Source organism: Heterocephalus glaber, unplaced genomic scaffold (assembly GCF_053883595.1).
Source record: "Heterocephalus glaber isolate CG9 unplaced genomic scaffold, H.glaber_assembly_v1.0 deba00001497, whole genome shotgun sequence".
NCBI lineage: Eukaryota > Metazoa > Chordata > Mammalia > Rodentia > Bathyergidae > Heterocephalus > Heterocephalus glaber.
The window spans coordinates 68593661-68612657 of record NW_028258320.1 but is presented as its reverse complement, the minus strand read 5'-3'; the positions used below and the strand labels follow the sequence as shown (position 1 = coordinate 68612657).

Sequence of the window (18997 nt, the reverse complement as noted above, 5' to 3'; positions counted from 1 at the left end):
TAAATCCCCGGCCCGAAAGTTTTCATTTTAAGGCAATCAACTCTATTTTAAGACTAAGAATACCACTTATAGTAGTTCAAAGATTGTAGAAATCTAGAGAGAAGTATTTAAAGTAACCTTTAAAAGAAGATGGTTTGCTAAACCACTTCCATAGACACTAGCATCATATTTAGGATAATTAACTTTAGACTGAAAGATGAGAAACAAAGTTTCCTGATACTCTGAACAAAAGTTTGAGCATTATGCCTTGTGGACATTAAATGAAAGGGTAAAATATTTTTCTAATTCGATCATACTAAAAGATATCTATATTTCTCTTTATTTTCTTCATATCCTATCACCAAAAAACCAAAATCATTTGTTTACTTGTATTACTCTATGTTTAAAAATATTTGTGCTTATAACAGGAATACTCTATGTCATGAATTGTTGTTTAATCTCTAATTCATAAACTTTATTTATTTTAGTGTGCAAATGCAAGATCAGTGACATAATATTTGAATTACTTCTTTTATATATTTCCCAAACCTTAGGAATATGATTTCTATCAGAAATGTTAATGCATTTTTGTGATTTCATAGGAATATTTTCCATAACTTTTGTAGAATTGAAATAAGGTAGATGAGGAGCAATATGAAACTTGATGTTCATTTGCAATACAGGTCCAAAAAATAGACCTACTTTAAATAGTAATTATCTAGGGCTGGGGATTTAGCTCAGTAGTTTTTCTGCCTGCTGCGCAAGCACAAGGACCTGAGTTCGATCCCCGGTACCAAAAAAACAAAACAAACAAAAAGTGATTATCTACCTATTTGGAGGATAAGATGTAAGTTCTGTAATATCAAGGGATATATCATAGTTTTTAAAGTTTAATCAGAATTAAAATAAATTTTCGGATAACATGCCTTTACTTATATTCGTATGAAGCAAATTTTAATGCTTTAATTTATTCATGGATCATTCATTGCTAACTCATTAAATACTATACAGTATCAACTAATGTGTAGGAGGAGTAGAAAACAGCTAAAATAGATTTTTGCCATATAGAGGTATTCAGAAAAGCATGGTGATGTAAGGAAATAGTGCCATATTAATATAATACATACTTCAGAGGAGAGGTTTATCATTTCAAACGTGGTGAAGTAGGACTTTGGAGGTGAAGGAGAGGGGCATAGAAAGAAGCTAAACATAACAGAATGATATAGGAGATATAGGCCGATGTGGGCAAAGTTAGCTACTGTTTTGTTCTGTATGTATATGGGGTTTTTAGGAATTTTTGTCCTAAAACTTAGAGAGTTGTATTCTACACTGTATTTGGAAAGGTAGCTAATATAAACTTTGGGAATGATTTACTATTTGAATTAATAATATTAAATGGAATTAATTACCTGCATATACATATATATATATAAAATCAATGACTCTAATTGTTAAATTTAAGTGTGAATTTTCATACCATGTTTAATTTCATGGTATATTTTATAAGAGATTTTGATTAGTAAAACAGTTGTCTTGGGCAACAAATATGATACTTAGAACATCTCTAATTTTTAAAATTACTTCACAATAACACTTAACGCCTGAATGATTATAATCTATTGCATTATGATCAGTGTGTTCTCTTGGTTTTATTGTTTTGATGAACAGAACAGTAGCACATTAGATATAAAATAGTACATCTGTTAGTGGATTCTCATAGGATGTGCAAATGTTAAACCTTATATAAAGAACACAATCACAGAAAATAAATCAACTTTCAGAATTTCTTGGGAAAGTGCTAAATATTTTCTTTTAATTTTCAGGTTGATGTTTAATCATTCTGGGTCATAAATGGCAGAAAGTATTTTACATCTAAGTCTGTTCTACTACAATAGTGACATTTTCCAACTGTCTAGTAAGTTTGCAACATTTGGCAAAATGGAAACTAGTAAAAAAAAATGTGTTACTGGTGGTGAAAACATGGGCCTATGACAATTACTGTGCAATCTTCAAAGACAAAAATTAGTACTTGAAAATTCAACAGAATAATGTATCAATGAATAGTCCTTGGATGCTCACTGTGTGTCACAGCCTGTGTAGAATGGTCCAAGCACGTCATTTCTTTAGTCCTAACCTTTCAACCTGAAGATATTATTGCTGTTCTCATTTTACTTTTTTTTTAAATAGCAGTTTTATTGAGCTAAAATTTACATACCACAGAATTTACAAAATTAAAGTGTATGATTCAGTAGATTTTAGCATACTGAAAAAATTGTAGAACTAGGACCATAATCAAATTTAGATTATTTTTGTTATCCCAAATCAGAACACTCTACCCTCTATCTGTAATCTCCCAATCCCTTTCCCCTAAATCTAGGCAACCACTGAACTACTGTCCATCTCCATAGGTTTTCCTATTCTGGAAATTAATTAATTAATTTAAAAATTCAAAATAGACCATACTCAAACCAACAGTAAAGACCTTAACATATCCAAAAAATGTAAATCCTGCAAAGTAAGCTCTCACAACATATTAGAGTAAAATTAGAAGCTGAAACCAGAAACATACTTAAAATACAATACCTTTTCCCCCCACTTTATAGAGAAAAAAATGTGCACAGGAAAGGCTTGAGTGATTTGATTGTGGTCCAAAAACTAGTAAGTAGAGAAGCTAAGATTTAAAACAGTTCATCAGAGGTATAGGTATACAGGGGTGGAGAGGGAGTTGGGAAGGGTACTTTCATTATCCTCACTTTACAGATAAGAAAATTAAGACTTAGAGTTCTAAGTCATTGGGTTAAACTCAAATATATATATTATCCTTCTCATTATGTTACATGTCAGTAACTGGCTTCTAATTATGCTGCATGTCCATTCTAAATTTTGACAGAATTTAAGTCTTAAGCATATTGTTGGCATTGCCTTTTCTTCTGGAAAAAAATTTGAAGTAATATATTCAGATATAAATTGGCAAGAAAGGGAGCAGTTGATAGATACAGTGGAGAGCTGGAAATTAGTAGCCATCACACCAAAGCGAAAGGATTTCAGGAAAGTGCTTCACCCTTCCTAAGAGTCACAGTAAGAACATTTCCTTACTTCCCAAATCAGAAAGTCAGTTGTACCAGCAAGAGTGGCCCAATAAATGTATTTGTCTAGTCCCTTAATTGCACCCATTACCAATAACCTATCTTATTCCCTAATTGTTTTTGTTACATGTCATGTTTTACAAACTATAGTATTAAAGTGTGAGTAAAAACAATGTTTTTCTTCTCTGTAGAAAGTCCAATAGGTAGCATTTAGTTTTTAAAATGTGATAGAAACTCAGAGCTCAACAGAAAAACTGGAACCTTTAACTATACTTTTCCATTTTACAAACAAAATGTCTGAATCCTTACTATAATTATTGAGGGTCACAATATACATTATATTCCAGGGAACTAAATCTTTGCCAAAATAGTAAATTTTGGTGTATTTATCAATTTGCATCCAAATTTGCTGTAATGAGAACTTATTAATTATATATTGCAGATGGTTTCTTTTGAGGGAAACGGAGAAGACAAGATGAAGAAACAGAAGTTATTTGTCTTTAAATATTATTTATATGAAATACCATTTGCAATATGAGAACTAATGTTATTGGAGAAAATTGTCAGGACAAATCTTTAAAACATTATGTTTGAGCACAAACTAGAATTTATATTTTTCTCAAACCTACTTGTATTACGTGGGAATGGCATATTGCATATTTGGGGGAGGTAGGGATACATGTGCATGTGGGTGGGTGTGATTTTCTACCAAAGAAAAAGAGCACGGTGTTTTCTACCCTTAGTGTCACCTGCCATTTGAACGAACATCATTTTGTATTTTGCATGAACATTCTGCTCAGATCTACTGGGAGAGGGACAGTCCAGATTCTGTTTGATAACAGCTGTATTTTCAATAATATAACTTTGAATTTATATTAAAGTGAATAATTTGGTAACTTAGACCACAGTTACTTTTGACTTTGAATGTGTATTTTTAATATGAATTCACTAATTCTGGAAACATATAATTTATGAATTGGAACTATCATTCATTAACAATTGCATTACTTCTCTTCTACATTGTTGTATGGATTTTCACTTTTAATAATGGTAGAGCCTTAAATTATATTTTAGATCTTTTCTTCATGAACACTGTTACCACTGTGTCACAAATGCTAAAAATGTTAAATAATAACTCCCATTAGGTGTTGACTTCTTTTCCTTCATCATCTACAAGGGAATTATATGAATCATGCATCACAGTGTTTCATCCATTCACATTCAAAGACCAATTGTAAATGTTTTAAGTTCACGCTACTGAATCTTTCAAAATCTCTATAAATAATGAAGCCATTCATTGCGTTCAAGGATTCTGCCTTCTTCAATGTTATGATTTTCTTCTCATTTGCCAGAGTATTTAATTGGATTGCTCATGATCTTTTAATATTTAATAATAATTTTATTAGCTATATAGAATGAAAGGGATAAGATTTGCAATATCTAGTACTGCTCATCAATTTTTTCTTATCATGACTTAATGAATATTATAATTACAAAGAAAGACAGAAATATAAATTAGCTTGGTAGTTGGTTGTTACTTGTTAGTTTATTGGTTTTAGCTTGGGCAAATCCCAGATTAGGCACAAGGAGAAAGCACAAATACCTAGGGGTGCTTTAGAAATATGGGGAAAAAAATTTCTGCAACTCATTAGTCATTTCCCATTTTAAATAATGAACACAGAGGCTTTGAATGCAGATATAAACACTGCAAATTGCATAGGGGATTCCAACAAGTTACAAAACCTAGCCTTGGCATGTGTATGTTCCTTTAATCTCTATTAATACATTCGACAACTTTTTATTATCACTTCTTAACCATTTTCATTTAGCTAAGACAAAAGCATGGATTATTTTAAGTGGCAAAGTTAGCATAGCCCTCATCAAAATCACACTTTTTATTTAAGTAGTCCCTCTCACCTGAGGTTTACAAAGTGCCTTTCAGTGCAATGATTGGGCCTGTGGGATGGAGGTCAGGGTAAGTTATTTGCAGGCCCTATACATTTAATGCCTCTGTGGAAAGATAATGCAGGCCATAGGAAGAAGGTAATTTTTATCTTTACCTCTTTGGATATGTGTATGTGTATGAAATGATTCCTAAATGTTCAGGTCTGTTTGTTCGAAAATGAAACCAGATATTGTTGAGTTTAATGTGCTTTTAAGCCAATTTTAACACAAATCATTTTTAACCCCCTCCAGCAACTGCTTCGAGAAAGACAGCAGATGGCCAGTCGTCCCTTTGCTTCTGTTGATGTAGCACTGGAAGTAGGAGCTGAACAAACAGACTTCCTGCGAGGGCCATTAGAGGTAGGAACAGTGGTGCTGAAAGGGGACCACTATGATTTGCATATTTATATTGCTTCTCTAATCTGCATCTGCTTGTGAAACCACACAGAGTCTGATTATCTAGGGTTGACAAGATTCAGCTACATATGTTATGCCATTTTTGAGGCACATAGTTTTAATGGTATGACATGAGCTACAGCAAAAGCCACTGGAGAGTCTATTAGCCTATGCAAGAGTGACAGACTCCTCACCTGGGAGCCTTTCCCTGACAGATAGGAACTGAAGGAATTTAAGATATATGTATAATGGGAGAAATAAAGCACCTATATTTAGTTCTTGGAGTAGCCAAGGTCCTTAGTTAACAGTTCAGATCTATCATTGTTAACAAAGTTTACCATAAAAGGTGGGTGGAGGTGAGTTGCCTTTTAATTGCACAGTTGTGTTTTTAAATGTAGAGAAGTGTAAAATATAGTGAATATTTTCATTTGTGGAGAGTGGCTCTATTATTAAATTTCTTTGTCACAAGCTCAGAAAAAGTACAATGAAACAAATCATATGTACCCATGTATGTGGTATTACAATCCTAAAATGATAAAAATAATAACCTAATTATTTCTAAAAATAATAACCCTAAAGAGGAAAAATTCACAGATTATGATTAATTTAAATGTATATTTGTTATTTTATGTATAGTGCGATGTTTAAGTAAAAAAATAAAAAATTCTAGAAATGAAATATTTCATTTCCTTTTTTAAAAATGCTAATTTTTGGATAATTATATGTTGCTATTTTCAGAATTTGCTTTTCTTTAAGTAAAGCAGGAAATATAAAAATAGACTCTCCTCAGAATATAGGTAGAAATATACTTGACTCTTTCTATAGCATTTTTGGTTATTTTGAAAATATGAAACTAAATTATATCTCATGTATTCTATACAAAGTGCTGGTTTTTAGAGGGAATAAAATATTTTTGTGTGTGTTTAGCTTTTGTGTATTTGACTTTTTGCTATCCTAGATGACAGTTTGCAGTGGAAGCTTAGAACAATTAGGAAATGTATGTCTCTGTCTTCCATTACTTGAAGAGGCATTCAAAAAAAGACAGGATGAGTAAATAAAAGCTACATCAAATTCTGTGATTTCTTTTGGCTCCTTGTTTCAAATAATGTTAGTATAAAACTTTTATCAAACAAAACACCTGGACTATTTGAATCCAAGTTCTCTTTTCTCTCCATTTGTTTAAAATAGTTTCAAACAGGGCTAAAAGTCAAATAACAATAGGAAGATGAATATAAGTAATTCATGCATAGGCAAAGAGGAAAAGGCATAATCAAAGAACTTGGAAACAAACACATGGAATTAAATACATACATATTTCAACTCAGTTTTTCACTTTCTCCCTGATAGTGTTCAAGGATATATTGTTAGGCTTACATGTGTTCACAATCATTGTATCTTCTTCTTGTATTTTTTTCCAAATTTTTGTTTCCTTCTATGTGATTTTTAAAATGTTTACATTTTATTTTGTAGAGTTTAGAAATATCTACTCCTACTTTATGTTAACTTGTATTAGCCTGGTAGTAAGTACTTTCACTACTCTATTTGCAGTTTCTCTGTATCCTGCATTATGTCTGTTCCTTATGGAGAAGACTGTTACCTCTTTATTTTTCCATTCACCCTGTAAGTCTGTCATTTGATTGGTGTTTGCACTGACAAAAATTACTCTTCTTTTCACAGCTTCTGGAACATAAATTGATTTTTGTCTACTAAATTTGGCACTTCATATTCTGTTTCTATGTTTCACAACAGTACCCTTCACGTATTGCCTTAGTCACTTTCTCATTGATGAGACACAATAGCCAAGACCAGTAATTCAAAGGAGAGCCTCATTTGGGCTCATGATTTGTAGAAGTTTCAGTCCATAGTCTGCTGGCTCCAAGGCAGAAACTGAGTGATGTGTGGAGGAAAGCTACTCACATCAGGACAGTCAGGAAGCAGAGGAGAGGAAGAGCTGGAGAAGGAGATATACCCTCCAGATGACACCCTCAAAGACCCACCCCTTCTGAGCAGGGCCACTTCCCAGCATTGCATTCAGCCTTTGAACTCACCACTGGGTGAATCTCCTGATGAGTACAGCACCCAGTGATCCAACCACCTTCTGAACACAGGAGGCTTTGGGGGCTATTCTACATATAAACCGTAACACTTACCATGATCATAGTAATGGTTATTTTTCTCTAGCAGTGTTTAGACCTTATTGATATATATTCGAAATTGATACTTGTAATTTTTGATACAGATACCATTTCTTTACTATGGCATACATGAATAACTATGGATATCTTTTCCTTTTCATTTCTGGTTGTTTGTGCATGCATTTCTTTCTTTTCTCACTAGTACAAACCATCCAGGAAAATTCTTTAACCAGAAATTTTATGTGGCTTTCTCTTTGAGCGATTTAATGTCTACCAATATATTTATTTGCTTTTTACATGTAAATAACTCAGTTATATGTAAAATGTTAGCTTCAAAGTTTTCTTCTTCAAAACTTTCAAAATAATACTTTCTTGTCCTATGTCTGATATCCATTTGATTCTTTGCCCGTTGTAAATGATCTCAATTATCTTTTTTGAATCTCAGAAATTTCTCATGTTTCTCAGTGTTCATAAATTTTGCTTCAGTGGCTCAAAATATGCATATTCTACTTTCTTGCCAAGTTAGAAGCTATGCACATAAACTGATCTAATTGCCAAGTCAGCAGTTGGGGTGGGCAGAACTGAATGCTTAGCGGGAGTTGTGCAGCTGTCTGCATGTATGGCTGTTAGATTCCTCACCCAAACTGAGGTCTAGGATAATGCTGTCATTAGTCTGCAGCCTTGGGCTGGTACTGGGCAGGTTCTGCTGCTTTTCTGCCCCACAGAAGCTAGGGTAAATATTAATCAATTCAGAAAACACGACTCTGTCCCTCTCCTAATACAGGGTATCTTGCCTAATCACTTCCTGTCTTTATAAGTTTTTTCTTAAAGATTTTGCATGAATTATAAATACTGACTCTATCTCTGAATTCATCAACATCCCTGTTTCTTGTATGTCATCTCCAGGTTTAAATTTAGGGAAGGGAACAGATGACTTTTGTTTTCTATTTTGTTGGCTGCAAGACCTTTTATGCATGTGTTTTCTGTCCCTCAAAGCATTGTTTTAACATTGAGATTTTTGTCATTTTTCTTCTATTATTAGTCAGTTCTCTGAATGATTGGCATTTTTGTATTTCTTTCTCACCACCACTTTTCAGAAACTCAAGATCAAGATTTTAAAGAAAAAAAAATTTCATGCAATCTGTCATTGAGCAAAGCTCTTTTTATCTGGGAGTCAAGTGTGGGTTATTAATGTATAACATTTAATAAAAAAGATTTACTGAAATATAATTCATTCAACATAGTTCATTCATTTAAAATATATAATTTAATAACATGCAGTTCACTTGCTTAAAGTATATAATTCGATAACATATACTTAACCCACTTAGAATACACATTTTAGTGATGTCTTTAGTGTATACACAGCATTGTACAGTCATCACCAAAATCCCTTTTAGAACATTCCATCATCTCTCAAAGAAACCCACGGCAGTTAGCACTTACTGCCATTCTCCCGCACACCTCCCCTCCCTTGCCCCTGTCCCTCAGCAAGCACAACCTACTTTCTGTCCTTATAACTTTTACTATTTTAGCATTCATGTAAATAGAATCATAATGTGTAGTCTTTTGTGATCAGCTTCTTTCACTTAGCATGTCTGCAGACTTCATCCATGTTGTAGCATGTCTTAGTACTTTATTATTTTACTGCAAAATGAAGCTCCATTGCATACACACACCATGTTTTTTTCACACAATCATCAGTTGATGGGCATTTGGGTTGTTCTCACTTTTTAGGTAGAAATTCTTGTCTGGTGATTTCTTTTGCTTATATACTTAAGTGTTGGATTATTGTAACATTTAAAAACTATTCACTATTTGTTGAAAAGACTATTTTTGCTCTACCAAATGGTCTATTATCCCTGAAAATTGACCATAAATGTGGACAATTCCTATATTTAGGACAAATCCAATATTTAAACTAGTAAGTTTTAGAATATGTAGTAAGTCTTGTAGTAAATTATGTAGTAAATTTTGGAGTAGGGAAATGCATAATGTCCAACTTTATTTTTTAAAGATTGTTTCGGCTCTTCTGATACTTTACATTTTTATATGAATTTTAGGGTAAGTTTCTGAATTTCTCTCAGTGTTTTGATAAAGATTTCATTGATTCTGTACATTAATCTGGGTGACTATATGTATTGTTTAAAATTTCCTTTATTAAGGTAGTAATTTTGTCAATTGAGTATCTTTGTGCTCCATGCTCAAGATTCTAAATTCAACATCAGATTTCCTTCATCTTGGTAAATAACCCTACGTCTATACATGTCCAGTGATGTCAAGTTAATGGAAATTTAGAATGTTTAAAATAAATCAGTTCAGTAGATATTTTTGGAGCTTAAACTGGTTGTTTACTTCTTCCTGTTAAAATTAAACATCAAAGTAAACTCAGTAGCTAATGGATTATTTCTTCTTTTGACATCGTTTAAAAAATAATAGAGGTAGAACTATAATGTTTAAAATTATATTTTGTTTTTCCCTTTGCTATGCATTCTGCAATATTTACTACTAATTGAAAGTTATCTAACTGTTATATATGCATACACACATATATAAATACATGTGTATGCACACACATGAGATTTATTTTCCATTGTTACAGATCATTGAAACCTGCCCCTAATCTTTTTATATACAAGGTATGATGTGGTTTATTGTTTTGATTACATGGCAAATTTTGAAGCCAAGACTTACATTAAAGGTTTATTTGAATCTAAAAGTCAATGTAATTTAAAAGCTTTTTTGGTAGGTTTTCCTTCAAATTCAGTGTTTTACTTTAAGACAAAGCTATGGGTTAGCTAGTTATTGCTGTTATGTAAGAGAGAGAGAGATAGATAGATAGATAGATAGATAGATAGATAGATAGATAGATAGAGATATTCATATGCTATAGTTATATGGTAACTATCTGTGGATTATTTTTTGGTAGTTGTGTGATCCATAGTATATATTTGTCATTTTTCTTCCAAGAATTGATAGTAGCTGTTCCACAGAGTTTCATGGAATGCTTCATATGTGTCAGGTACTGTCTGAGAATTTCAAGAACATCAGAGAACACCACAAAAACCCTGTCCACTTGGAGTTTACATTCTAGCATGAGAAAATAAGTTATTTACTATGTTAGGCAGTGGTAATATCAGTGGAAAAAGAAAGAACAGGTCAAAACTATTGGTCTTAGGGGTTGAAGGGAGGACAGGGGAATGGGGAAAAAATAAGAACCAAGATACATCATGTACAGGTACAAGTTCCCAGTGATGATGTAAATGTATTGTATACCTAAAATGTACCAATAAAAGAATTTAAGATAAAAAGAAAGAAAAAAAATTATTGGTCTTCTTTTAAAGGAGTGGAGAGAGGGCACTGTATTACATAGGGTGGCAGTCAGGGTGATTACACCAAGAAAATGAGACATGAGTAAGTCTTGAAAGAGGTGAAGCAGTTAATAAGGCAACAGATTTCAATGTAAACAGTATTGCAGAAAAGAGAGTTAGTTAGAACAGAGGCCCTAAGCTGAGTGTGCTTGGAAAGTCCACAGAAAAATAATAGTGTGTGGAAGGGCAGGTATAGACAGATGATGCTGGGCCCCATAGAACATTGTAAAGGTATGGATACTCATCTCTGAGTGAAAATGAAAGCCAAATTCAGGGTTTGAGAGAAGAATGAGGTAATCTAACTTTGCTTTTAAAAAGATCACTATTCCTGTTGGGTTGAGGATTGTTTGATGAGGGATATCTTCATATGATTCCTTGAAAGCAGACAGTGAGACAAAGGAAAATTTGCTTATTTGGTACTGAATATGCTGGTAGGTAAGGGCAGGAAGATAAAGGAAGTGGAAGGAGGCCAGTACCAGGGTAGACAACTTGAATTTAACCTCAGTGGGGAAACACTGGGTTCCAAGCTAAAGCATGTATCAGATTCTTTGACACAAGGGCAGATAGACGTGGGTATTTATAATTCAGCTCTCTTCCATCGCTAGTGGAAAGGTACTTCTTAGTAGCCCAGGAAAGCTGTCAAGTGAAGAGATGTAAGCGTTAGTGTGTAGAAGTCAGATGTGGAAATCAGCTTACCATTTCTGCTGCTAAGGACAAGGATAGAAGCACCAAAACTCATTAGGAGGTTGCTGCAAGAAACCAGGCTGGCGATAATGGTGACAAGGCCAGGATGATAGTAATGGAACCCATGAGAAATGGTCAGATTCTGGGCCAAATTTTAAGGTTATTATAGGTATGATGATTTTGAAAGTCTTTTGTTTGTAAAGCCCAGATAGAAATATGGGAATATTTTTGTCTTTTTCTGGCACTACAATAGGCTTAGAGTTTCTCATGCTATTTTAGTTATATGTGAGTCATTGTAGTAGAAAATAGGCCCATTCTATCTTAGTACATCCTCTCAAAAAGCACAGTATATGTTTTGCTTAAATAACTGCTGGAAGCCATGAGAAACTGAGGCAAAAATCACCTGGTACCCTTCAGTGACTTAAATTGTCTGAGCTTTTTATATCTAGTATCAGAGTAAAAGTGCAGCATACTATTTGGTCACAAGTTATTCACAGCTATTTAAGTTGAAATGATGAAGATAAAAATATATATTTTCTATTCATTTTTGAGGGGAGCAGAAATGGGTGGTAAAGAATAGAGGAAGAAGTTGGCAGCTTTATAATTGTATTAGTCAGCTTTACTGTTGCTGGACACAATACCAGACACCCAAAACTTAAAGGAGGAGAGCTTTAGTTGGGCTCACATTTTAAGGAGATTCAGTCCATGGTCCTCTAGTTCCAAAGCAGAAACATCATGGAAGAAGGGTGTGGCAGAGCAAATACTTAGTTCAAGGCAGTGGTGAAGCAGAGCAGGGGAGGAGTCAGGAACCAGAGATACACCTCAAAGACATGCCTCCATGACCCAACCAGATACACCCAGAAGTGTACTCCACCAATCCCTTGGATAGATCGCAAAGCCAATCAAGTTGACACCCCACTCCAATTGCTACAGTATTCCTTCGTGACCCCCTTCATGTCGCTGATAATTTTTTCTGGGATATTATTCTTAGTTTCAATTTTTATTTATAATTATTATTCTTTATTTAAAATTTTGATATTTTATTCATCATATATTTTTTCACTCATGGGAGAAAAGCAGGGTTGCTACAGTGACAGAACATTAAAGCTGAGTATGGTGGCACATGCAGGAGATTAGGACACAGCAAAGCAGCTGGGCAAGTGGGCGTCACCTGTCAATCACATAAATCCAGGACATGTGCCCAGGTCCTGTACCTTGGACCAATCAAAGGGCTATCTTCAATTCTTCTCCCTAGAACATAAGCAGGTTTCTGATGGGATGTTCCAGACCTGACCTCTGACTGAGGGGTGGGAGATACAAAAGAAGGTCACCATTCAACTCTTGGCCATTGTGTTCTCTTCCACAGTGGTCTGCTGTCACCCTGAAGAGTGTGTGAGTTTGATCCCCAGCGCTTTTTAATTGGCCCACACTCACTACACAAAGCATGTTTCTTTTCCTACCTTTAATAAATGTAAAACCTGGTTGGGCATGGTGACCTAATCCTGTAATCCCAGCACTAAATAGGCTGAAGCAGAAGGATTGCTGAAAATTCGATGCCAGCCTGGGCTGTATAGTGAGACACTGTCTCACACCACCCCCCCTGCAGTGTAAAACCTCACTACCTTTCATGCTTCTTTTGTCCCATTCTTTACTCAGGACAAGAAGAACTTAGAAAGAATCTCTAGAAGGAGTCCCCAGCATCTCACAACCTGGTAATGGAGCTACTTGGAAGGCTGAGGTGGGAGGATCACAAATTCAAGGCCAGTCTTGGAGTTTAGAGAGACCTTGTTGCAAAATAAAATAAAAAGGGCTGAGGACATAGCTGAATGGTAGACTGCTTGCCTAGTGTGTACAAAGCATTTGAGCCCAAATATTAAAAAAAGAGACAGAGACAGAGTGAGATGATAAACAACACCAATAAAAAATCATCCACATCATATGCCATTAAGGGAATGAAAATTAGAACCACCAGCAGCTGGATGTGGTGGGACATGCCTGTAGTCCTGGCATTCTGGGAGGCTGAGGCAGGAGACTCACAAGCTCTAGCCTAGCCTGGACAATTTAGTAACTAAAGGAGACCCTGTCTCAAAAAAGGGAGTGGGGGCTAGGGATGTAACCATATGTTCAGGCCTCAGTACTATGATCACTCAGTCAGTCAACCACAAGATACTATCACACACCTATTTAAATGGCCAAAATCCAAAGCCCAGCACCAAATACTCATGAGAATGTACAGCAACAGAAACTCTCATTCATTTATGATGGAAATACAAAACAATACAGCCATTTGGAAGACAGTTTGGGAATTTCCTACCCAACTAAACATACATTTACCATACATGCCCTTTTGTATTTACCCAAATGAGGTGAAAACATATTCATACAAAAGCCTGATCATAATGTTTATAGCAGCTTTAGTCAGAATTGCCAAAACTAGAAGGCAAACAAGATATTCTTTAATAGGTGAATGGATAAATAAAATTTTGTATATTAGACTATGGAGTATCATTTAATGATGAAAATGAATGCACTCTCAAGCCATGAAAGGACATGGACAAAGGTTAAATGCATATTGCTAAGTGAAAGAAACCTATCTTTAAAGGCCATGTGTTGTATGAGTCCAATTGTATGACATTCTGAGAGAGGCGAAACTACAGGGACAGTGAGATCAGTGATTGGCAAGTGCTGACGGGCGGGAGGGAATGAGTGGGTATAGCATAGCAGATTTTGAGGGCAGTGAAACTCTATGATACTATAATGGTGGACACATGTCACCATATATTTGTCTAAATCCTTAGGATGTACAACCTTGTATCAGTCAGTATTTACAACAATTTACAAGATTGGCTTGCAATGGCCAGCCACAGAGTTAGATATAGAACAGTGCAGAGGGTCTGTCTGCACTGTGGAGAACTGAAAGATTTAGTCAAAGGTCTGGAGCTCACTGCTATGTTCCATTGGAGTCCATATCAGGAGACTGATGGGTCTGTGGTGGAAGGCTGAAGAGTCTACATCAGAAGACTGAAGGTTCTGCACCGGAAGCTGAAGAGTCTGTTCTAGAAGGCAGGAGATGACATCCAAGGTGAAGGAAAGCAAAGACCTGAGCTCCTCCAGAGGAACAGAAACAGCTGAATGCTTCCTCATTTCCCCCTTTTAACATCTGGAGGTTGAGCTCCCCTAGGGTGGGTGTGGAAGAGCCCCCACGGCATGAAATTGCTGAGCCGATTTAGCTAAGCTTCTCTTAACCAAACTCGTCAAATTGACACAGTCAACCATCACAACCTCAAGAACAAATCCTAGTCAGGCTTGAGGATGCACACCTGTGATCCCAGCACTCGGGAGGCTCACCACGAGTTGGAGGCCAGCCTGGGCTACATAGTAAATTCAAGGCTCACCTGGAATCCATAGCAAGACTTTGTCTCAGAAATAAATAAATAAACAAACAAATAAATAAATACATAAATTAAATAAATAAACAAATAAATAAATACATAAATTAAATAAATGCACAAATACATAAATAAATAAATAAAGCCTGATGTAAACTGTGGAGTTTGGATGATGATGGTGTGTCATTGTAAGTTCATCCACTGTAAAGATACAGGTGGAATAGATGAAACTCCCAAACCTGCTTGATATCTGAAGTGCAAGTTTGTGTTCTTTAAAATCGAAGAATGAATTCCAGGAACAACAGAGGTTAAGAGTAGGCAAAATTTATTAAGAGAAAGACAGCTTCTAAGAGAGAAGAAGGGGGACCAGAAAGTGGATTGCCCCTTTATTTATATTAAGACAATTATCTTCCTCTGATACTTGTAATACTGAAAAACTAGAAAGCACTTGAATGAACAATAATAAAGGATTTTTTGTTCATTTAAATTATAAAATGGTATGTACATTGTGGTTTCACTTTTGATAAAATAGAGAAAAACATATGTTCTACTAAGTGCTTAATAGTTATATTGATGTACATTGTATATATGGTCTACTCTTTTTTATTTTTCTGTATTATCCTTTCTATAATTATATTGTAGCACTAGTTCACAAGGAAAAAATAAAATAGACAATAAAATGAAAGTATAAAATGTCAATTTTTGTCTCCAATTTTTAGTCTCTTAAATTGACTTGGCATATATTGAATATTTGAAATCTTTTGCCTCTTATTCAAAATGAATGTTTCTAATCACTATTTTGACATTAGAACACAAAAAGTCTTATGTATATTGTACTGGATACTCTGTTAATTTGTAACCCACTATAATTAATTTATTAGAAAATATAGATGACTTTGAGGTGTATTCTAGAAGATTAGTGATTAGGTGTATATCAAGAATCCACTCTGTGGGCTGAGGATTTAGCTCAGTGGCTCTGCCGCTTGCCTCACAAGCTCAAGGAACTGAGTTCTATCCCTGGTACCAAAAAAAACAATGCACTCTAAAGGGAGCAGTCTAGGTGATGTAAATGAAGATATATATGCCAAGGTAAAGGGCTTGAATTTGATCTTCCTAGTACATGTGAACAATTGAAATGTTTAAGTAGGTTTTAAAATGCAAGATTTTCAAAATTTATTTGCATATACTATCTCAATGTCATTTGAACCTTGGGTCAGTCTTACAAAATAATTGAAGCAGATTTCCTTTTTTTCTCCTTTTGAGGAAACCAAGCCTTTATGACCTCAAGGCTCTTGTTCAAGGTACAATTTTAGTCACTAATAGAGCAAGAACCAGAATTTGGAATTTCAGACTGTCCCAAGGGTTTCTTGCCTTTCATCATTCTTTATATATGTTGATTTTAGTTCAAACTGAGAACTCAACTGTACCCCTCATGTGGCTATATAATTTTTTCTGTTATTGTAATGCTGTTTATAAGCAAAGAGTTATAGTATTTTTTGGTTCCAAGTACTCAAATAATCATAGGTAATTATTGATCTTATAGATCCTTTCATTGGGAAGGTTATAGGCTTAGTATATCAAAGAATTTCAGCAGTTGTCAATTATCATCTAAATTATTATTATAAAGAAATTAATGATTTACTAAACTGCAATAAACTTAGCACATGAGCTTTCTATTATTTTTAATTAGATGTTTCTGATAAAACAACTTTTATAGTTATTTCTATCCTAATAAACTATCAGAGCTCTGTAACTTGCTTTAGAAACAAAGTAATTTAAGATGGATTTATTGATCATTATAATAAGTAGGCTAAAAATTTTAAAGATCATATACACATTGTGATTAATTTTGACTAAATTAATAATTTTATTAGTATTCTATATATATTTTAACCACTTTATACTAGAATTTTCATATTACGTATTTGTAATTTCTTGATTTTTTTACATATAAAGAAAATCATAAATTTGGAGTGTCTTTTTTGTTCATAATGACATTGGAATATATGAGAAGAATTCATGAATTCAATTCCCTTTAGACCTAAATAATCTAATTTGGAATATGCTTTTCATGTAGTAGCCCTAACAGTGCTAATTTTTACATTATATTGAAATCAGTTCTGTGGTTATTGAGATAGTTCAGCCTGGCACATTATGTAAGAAACCTCTTTCACAAGGTAGCAAACACATTGTTCAATTCTAAGTGAGACACAAAAAACCAGGTCTCATGTTAAGAGCATTACTGACTCTCCTCCAGAACAGCATGACCCCAGTTCTTTGAGCTTGGGCATAGCCATTTGTTACCAGATGTTGAGTCCCACAAGGCTGCTTCTCAGATTCTTGGTGTCCCCAATGCAGAATTGGACAAAACACTCAAAAAAGGCATTGAAGGTGGAAAAGAAGTACACTCCAGGGTAGAGTGGGTGGGTGAAAAGGCTCACAGCAGCCCCAAAGATAAGGGAGAGGAGTCTATTTTATCTAACTTTGGGGTTTTTTCCCCCTTCTCTTACAAATAAGGCATTAGGACAGTCATCCTATCAAACGTTCACTTGACATTGTACTGTGTGTAAACTGCCCTATCAAAAAATCTGTAAATGCAGATCAGGACAGTGTCATATGATTGATTGTGCCCTCATGCAAATGAAGGATTAAAGAAAGAATCCTCGAATGATCTCCGTGGACAGCACCAAATTCAAATGAAGGACTGAAAATAGCACCTTTCTGATTGGTTCTGTGTGCAGCAATGATGGACTCACCATACTGGGAGTGTCTCTTTTCCTAGAGGTTCCCCTCATCCTGTTGCCATGCCTTACACTGGGCCTGTGCCTCCTCATTCCTGCCTTGCTGCCTTCACATACAGTAGTTCCAGTGATGGACCTCTTTTCTTTACTTTTCTTTTCTTTTTCAGTGATGTAGCTGTTTTTTGACATTTGATTTTTTTTAAAAAAATGATTGCATTACTGCTGGTGTGGCTGCAGTGAAAAAGGAACTTGCCTACATTGTTGATGTGAATATAAACTAGTACAACCATTGTGGAAATCAGTGTGGAAGTTCCTCAAAGAACTAAAATTAGAAATTCCATATGACCCAACTATCCCCCTTTAATATATCTTCCCCAAAGAGCTAAAGACATTGTACTACAGCAATAGATGCAAACTAATATTTATAACAGCACAATTCATAGTAACTAAATCCTGTAAGTAGTCTGTATATTCATCAACAGATGACTGAATAAAGAAAATGTATTATCTACACATAATGGAATACTACTTGGTTATAAAGAAGGACAAATTTGAGACATTTGTCAGAAAATGGATGCACCTGGAAAATATAATTTTGAGTGAAATAAATCAGACACACAGGCTAAAATACTGTATACCATCTCTCATTTGAGTAAGGAAAAATGCAAAGAGCACAATAAAGGATAGCTAGGAAGAGACAAAGGGACAGATCTCTTGCAAACAGGAAGGAGTCCAAGAAAATGTGGGCGAGAAGAGAGGGGGAAGGGAAGAGGAAGGAAGTAGACTGAGGGCATGCCACACACAGGAGCCTCATGACCTTCATGAAGGTAAACAGTGTATGTGGTAAGTGTGAGATTAATGATATCAACAACAAAAGTGGAGAAAGGGGATTTAGAGAGGAGGAGGGAGGGAAGCAGGAGGAAATGAGAAGAGTATTAAAAGAAGAATGAACATGTTGTACCCCTTCCCAATATGATTGTAAACTGCATGTCCTGCAAACATGTACTCATAAAAAATAAATATAAAAATTATTGCATTAATATTTACCATTATTATTTCATTACTGTTTACCAGTAATACTATATTATGATTATGTAAATGATATGTCCTCATATAGAAAAAAGTTAATGCAGAAATAAAATTTAAAATTTACCATAATTCCACAATCCATAAATATTCACTATCAGAAGTGTTATTTCCTTTCAATAACATTTTTATTTTGCATATGTGTATTTTGAAAAAACGGAAAGCATATGTACATAATATTTTGTA

The 18997-nt window shown here is 34.5% G+C and overlaps 1 protein-coding gene across 11 annotated transcripts in view; it reads left to right on the top strand.

Moving 5' to 3' along the window:
- Positions 1-18997, top strand: part of Atrnl1 (attractin like 1) — an 833568-nt gene that overhangs the window by 571171 nt on the left and 243400 nt on the right. For 9 of the 11 annotated variants that reach the window (XM_087185263.1, XM_004838867.4, XM_087185259.1 and 6 more), the window contains one exon: positions 5262-5369. In XM_087185263.1, the coding sequence (XP_087041389.1) occupies positions 5262-5369 (108 nt within the window). Of the gene's footprint in view, positions 1-5261; positions 5370-6953; positions 12590-13251; positions 15060-18997 lie in introns of those variants that run through there. The other 2 variants (XM_021253370.2, XM_087185262.1) reach the window with 2 other exon arrangements.